General features: G+C 58.6%; 1 protein-coding gene across 1 annotated transcript; it reads left to right on the forward strand.

Annotated features, from left to right (window-relative positions):
• Nucleotides 1–317: 317 nt before the first annotated feature.
• LOC133320615 (zinc finger CCHC domain-containing protein 3-like) lies at nucleotides 318–1,457 on the forward strand. Its single transcript, XM_061529258.1, has one exon. The coding sequence runs from the start codon at nucleotides 318–320 to the stop codon at nucleotides 1,455–1,457; it is 1,140 nt and encodes a 379-aa protein (XP_061385242.1).
• Nucleotides 1,458–6,255: the final 4,798 nt, after the last annotated feature.

Consider the following 6,255-nt stretch of genomic DNA (forward strand, 5'->3'; position numbering starts at 1 on the left):
CGTCTTAGAGCCGACATCGGTAGGCTCCAAAGAGAAAACGCGGGTCTGAAGGAGGAAGTGCGCGCTCACCGGCAGCAGTTTGAGGAGATGCGACGGGAGAGGGTGACGGCGGCTCAGGCGGCTTCAGACGACCAAACCAGCCGGGACCAGTTCCAGGTGCTGGAGGCCAACATCGCCAGGATGGTGGGTAACCTGGTGGATGGAAGGCTTGCAGCACTGGAGTCCCGGCTGAAACGGGAAGAGGTCTCACGCCCCCCCTGGCGGGTAACAACTCGGCCGTCGCCGTAGCTGCCAGAGCGGCCATCCGCCGTGCGGGGATGCAAAGGGGGGCCGGTAAGGCGGCTCCTTCACCGGCGTCTTCGGCGCCGGTGCTGGTGGTGTCGGAGGACGAATTTCCCTCCCTCCCTCCACCACCCTCCAAGGGAAAGGGTAGGGGCAAGGACCCCAAGAGAGGAAAAGAGGTGGCCTGGACCGCGTTTGGCCCAGCCATCTCTAGTGGAAGCGTCGAACATGCTGCAGCTGGGGCCGGGGCTGTTGCGGCGGGGTGGACGGAGGTGGTCCGCCGCAAGGCCCCCAAAAAGAAGGAAGTTGTGCCGGTAACCAAAACACCGGCGCCACAGCCAAAAAAGAAGGCGGGCCCTAAGGAGGGCCCCAAGAAAGTGGCGCTCCCACGCTCACAGGCCGTAATGTTGAAGTTACGGCCTGAAGCAGCGGCTAAGGGGGCGTCGTATTTATCGGTCCTCCTCAGGGCCGAGAAAGAGGTCGACAAAAAGGAGCTGGGCATCGGGCCCCTGAAAATCAGAGCGACGGCTACAGGGGCCCGCATCATCGAGGTGCCCGGCTCCACCAGTGCGGACAAAGCCGACGCTTTGGCCGCAAAGCTGAGGTCCGTACTGGCGGAGGAGGTGGAGGTGTCGAGGCCCGTGAAATTCACGGATGTAAGAGTAACGGGCCTCAACGACGCGACGACTGCGGACCGGCTGATAGCCGCGGTCGCGCAGGAGGGGGGCTGCACAGAGGCCCAGGTCAGTGTTCGTAGCGTGCGACCTGGGCCTCGCGGCACAGGCTCCGCCCTGGTGGAGGTGCCGGCTGCGGCGGCTAGAAAGCTGCTGCAGCTGGGCAGCCTGTCAGTCGGGTGGAGCCAAGTGCGGCTCTCGTACATGGAGGCACGACCCAAGCACTGTTTCAAGTGCTTGGGAACGGGGCACGTCGCAGCCGCGTGCCCCAGTCCAAAAGACCGCAGCGGTTTGTGCTACCGCTGCGGCAAGGAGGGCCACAAGTCCGCCCAGTGCTCCGCGTCACCGCGCTGCGCTGTGTGCGCGGACGGGAGCAAGCCGGCGGACCATGTGATGGGGGGTCATTCGTGCCGCCCCCCATCCACCCGTGGGAAACTCCCGGCCCAGCCACAAAGGGCGGGGGTTTCGAGGCGGGCGTCGGGAGCTGAGATGTCCGAATAATGGCCGGACATCTCAATTTCCTGCAGGCCAACGGTAACCACTGCGCCGGGGCTCAGGATCTCTTCCTGCAGTCCATGGTGGAGTGGGCCGTTGACGTGGCGGTCATAGCGGAGCCGTACTATGTCCCTGCCCTACCTCATTGGGCGGGAGACACGGGCGGCTCCGTGGCGATCGTCACGCGGCCGGGCGCCGTGCCCCCTCTCGCAGTCAAGGCGAGGGGCCACGGGTATGTGGCGGCAGTTCGGGGGGAGATTGCCATAGTCGGGGTATATTTCTCCCCGAACCGCGACCTGCCAGCCTTCGAGAGTTTTCTCGACACTCTCGGGCCGGTGGTAGGGCAGTTAGCGCCTCTCCAGGTGGTTGTGATGGGGGACCTCAACGCCAAGTCCACGGCGTGGGGAAACCCCCTCACAACACCCAGAGGGAGGGAGCTGGAGGAATGGGCGCTAACTGCCGGGCTGTCCCTACTCAACACGGGGACAGTCCAGACGTGCGTGCGACGGTCGGGAGGTTCAGTGGTGGACGTCTCGTTCGCCACTCCGACCATCGCACGCAGAGTGGAGGGATGGAGGGTTGAGGCAGGAGTGGAGACGCTTTCGGACCACCGCTACATACGGTTCGAAGTTTCTGCCACTCCTGCCGGTCGCCGGAGTCCAACGTCGAGTTCCTCGTCGTCCCAGGGGAGAAGTCGGTTCCCGCGTTGGGCCCTGTCAAGGCTCAATAGGGAACTGGCTGAGGAAGCGGCCGTTGTCGGCCGCTGGAGTCTCCCGGGGAGTGCGGAGTTGGGGGTGGACGAGGGGGCTAGTCACTTTGGGGACGTTCTTCATAACGTCTGCAGAGCGGCGATGCCCCCCGTTGGACGTCCACCCCCGCGGGGTGCGGTGTACTGGTGGTCGGACCACATTTCCGACCTCCGGGTCGCCTGCAACGGGGCCAGGAGGGCATATACCCGGAGCAGGCGACGCCGCCCCCAGGACGAGGAGCGTGATGGCCGGCTGTACAGGGTCTACGTGGCGAAAAATTTGATCCTGCAGCAGGCCATCTGCCGAGCCAAGGAGGCAGCCTGGCTGGAGCTGGTGGAGGGGCTCGATCGAGACCCCTGGGGCCGACCGTATAAGCGGGCGCGGAACAAAATCTGCGCCCAGTCGGCCCCCATCACGGAGGTGCTCCAGCCGGCTGTGCTGAGGGGGATCATCGGGGAACTCTTCCCCGACGCCCCGGCGGGATTCACTCCCCCCAGGATGGCTCGGCAGACGCTGAAAGAGGGCGACCGCGTTCCGCCCACCGTCACGGAGTCTGAAATGGAGGCGATTCTGGCTCGCCTCCAGAGTAAGAAGAGCGCTCCGGGTCCGGACGGGGTGCACGGGAGGGTTCTGGCCCTCTCCCTGGCGCACCTCGGAGGAGCCCTCAGGGAGCTGTTCGACCTCTGTCTGAGTTCCGGGCAGTTCCCGAGGGCCTGGAAGGAAGGCCGGCTATGCCTACTTCCGAAAGGCAACCGGCCTCCGCACTCGGCTTCGGCGGTGCGACCGGTGGTCGTGCTAAACGAGGCGGGGAAGGCTTTTGAGAAGATCATAGCCACTCGTCTTGTTCGGCACCTGGAGGAAGGCTCGGGACCGGGACTTTCAGAGTCCCAGTTCGGGTTCCGAGCCCACCGGTCGACCGTCGATGCCCTCAAACGCCTGAGGGCGGTGACGGAAGAGGCGGTACGCAGAGGAGAGGTAGTGTTGGCGGTATCGCTGGACATCGCCAACGCCTTCAACAGCCTCCCACACAGCGCGATACAGGCGGCACTCGAATACTTCGGAGTGCCCCTGTATCTGAGGAGGCTGTTAGGCAGCTACCTCTCCCAGAGGAGGGTGGCAGTCGAGAACCGCAGGGGGTCCATAGAGTGGTGGACAGTCAACAACGGCGTTCCACAGGGTTCGGTATTGGGACCTGTCCTGTGGAACGTCGGGTATGACTGGGTCCTGCGGAGTCGCCTCCTCCCCGGGATGGGTGTCATTTGCTATGCAGATGACACCCTCGTCTTATTCCGGGGACGGAGCTACAAGGAGGCGGCGCGGCTGGCCGAGGTCGGAACTGACCTCGTGATCAGCCGCATAGAGAGGTTGGGGTTCGGGTCAGAATCGACAAGACCGAAGCCCTCCTCTTCCTCGGGACTGGGCGGAAAGGACCCCCGCCGGATGCCACCCTCCTCATAGGAGGAGGGAGGGTCAGGGTGAGCCCGACCATGAAATATCTGGGGCTCACCCTTGACGGAGGGTGGACCTTCGTGCCCCATTTCAGAGAGTTGGGGCTGAAGGTCATGAGGACAGCAGGTGCGCTGGGGAAATCCCTCCCGAACCTCGGAGGTCCCAGCGCAGCTTGCAGGCAGCTATACTATGGGGTCTGTCGGAGTATAGCCACGTACGGTGCTCCCGTTTGGGCTGATCGCCCGATGAGCCGCGGGGTCAAGGCCCTTCTGCGGTCGGCGCAAAGGGCGCCCGCGGTGAGGGTGGTTAGGGGGTACCGTACGGTCTCCTGGGCCGCAGCGACGGCTCTTGCCGGCGATCCGCCTTGGGATCTTGTGGCGTCGGTTCTCGCCGAGGTTTTCTCTTACGTCTCGGGTAGGAGGGCTCTCGGAAAGAACCCTTCGACAGAGGAGATCCGGGCGGTTCGCCGGCAGGGGGAGTCGCGCCTTATGCGGGAGTGGGGGGAGGACCTGGCGGGCCAGCCGTACGGTAAACCGGCTGCGCTCCGTCCGGTCCTAGAGCGTTGGATGAGGCGGAAACGCAAACCCCTCACTTTCCGTCTGACGCAGGTTTTCACCGGGCACGGCTGCTTCGGTGACTACTTGTGTCGGGTGGCCAGGAGAGAGCCGGAAGGAGGCTGCCATGAGTGCGGCGCAGCGGTGGACTCAGCCCAGCACACCCTCGAGGTGTGCCCGAGATGGGCTGCGCAGCGCCAAGACCTTGTGGCGGCACTCGGCGGAGTGGGCTTGTCGCTTTCGAGTGTCGCGGAGAAGATGCTCGAGAGTGATAGGTCCTGGATGGCGGTGTCCTCCTTCTGTGAGACGGTCATGTCCACGAAGGAGGCATCTGAGCGGGAACGGGAGGTTGCGGTCGATGTACCCTCCCTCCGCAGACGACGGACGGGGGCGCGCCGGGGGCGATATCAACGCCTCCTCCATTAGCGCCCCTGCGCCCCGGGCTGGGGTCGGGCTGGTAACCCGGCTCCTGTGAAAGCCCGGCGTCGTCGGGGCGGTCCTAATTGCCGGGATCGCCCCCTTTCTCCGAGGGAGTAAGTCCGGTCTTTGCCAGGACCGGCCAGACGCAGGTGTGCCCTGTCGCTGACAGATCCGGGGTGCACCAACATAGCGGCCGATGGCTTTCGCAGTGGTTTTAGTGAGTAAGGACCTGCCCAGGTCGAGTCTCACACATCCTCTCTGCCCCACCAAGGCCGGTGAGACGGCTCGTAAAAAGAGTTTCCCTGCGTCATCAAAAAAAAAAAAAAAGTATCGCAGGTTGTCGTTCAACTGTGGGTGGCTTCAGGTGGTTCTTGCGATGCTGGCGAGGCACGGGCAGGTTGTTGATGGTGAGAGCATGTTTTACATGCTGCAGCTCGGCCTCTAGGTGGTCAGCATCACAAAGGTGTTGGGCTCTCTGTAACAACGATTTGCCAACGGTAGCTAACTGTATAGGGTGGTGGTGCGAGTTACCGTTGAGGTACCTATCCGTGTGTGTGGGTTTCCTATAAACAGTATGTCCCAAAGTATTGTCAGGATTCCTAACGACAAGTATATCAAGGAGTCAAGTATATCATCACTGAACGACGATCGTCCACTGCTCTACTTACTTGAAAATAATTCAAATTATTTTATGAAAGCAAAATTCACTTCCATAATGCAAGATTTTAGGAACACGCAAAAGAAACTTATATATCACAAGAACAAAATTATATTCATAAGAATAACGGGAAAAAATTAAAAATAAATAGGCTCTTATTAATGTAAATTAGGCCATGATACACGAACACACACAAACAAATAAATATCAATATATATTGATATGAAATATTTAAAACACACGTCCGTCCCAATATGTTCATATAGCACAAATTTCACTCTCAATTCATAGTGAAACATCACCTTCATAGATTTATGTTTCCCTGGTACGATGTTATGAGTTGCGGTACGAGACCAGTAAAAAAAAAATTACTTTCGAAGCGGGCATTTCTTTTTCTATAAATGATAAGGCACTAAGTTCGTACAGCCACTTTCGTCTCTCTACTTCGAAATATACACTTAATCAATTTTGACTAAAATTTACTGAAAAAAAAAACATATATAACGGCGTAGTTCTTATTATTCAAAAAACTAATAATTGTGGGTAGTTGAAATAATCAGGTGTTAGCCGCATAACCACCTGCGTAGCCACCTGTGTAAGTGTAGTCACAACAATGTTGGTCTACAATTAAGAATAAAGTCATTGATGACGTCATTTATGCTGGCGTCACTCTTTTTAAAAACCACGGCCTGGACCGTACTTCGACATATATGTATTTTCTGATTAGAAAATATGTATATGATTTCATTTTCATCTCGTCTGTCAATTGATCATGGTTGCTTGCTACAAAGGAATCACCAGAACTTCGAAAATTGGTCACGTTTGTTTCATAGTGCGGGAACCAGGACTTCATAAGTCTGAAGGAGTTGTACAATATGTTTCATGATTGCTGTGAAAAGTAAAACTTTATTGACCTGACTACAGTTACGTATAAATACATAATATGGGACTCACGTTTTTGATAACGTTGCATA

The sequence above is a fragment of the Danaus plexippus genome, unplaced genomic scaffold, assembly GCF_018135715.1.
Source record: "Danaus plexippus unplaced genomic scaffold, MEX_DaPlex mxdp_39, whole genome shotgun sequence".
Classification (NCBI taxonomy): domain Eukaryota; kingdom Metazoa; phylum Arthropoda; class Insecta; order Lepidoptera; family Nymphalidae; genus Danaus; species Danaus plexippus.

What these genes read in the sequence shown, in the direction of transcription:
- LOC133320615 (XM_061529258.1), top strand. Translation starts at nt 318, where the DNA reads ATGCAAAGGGGGGCCGGTAAGGCGGCTCCTTCACCGGCGTCTTCGGCG.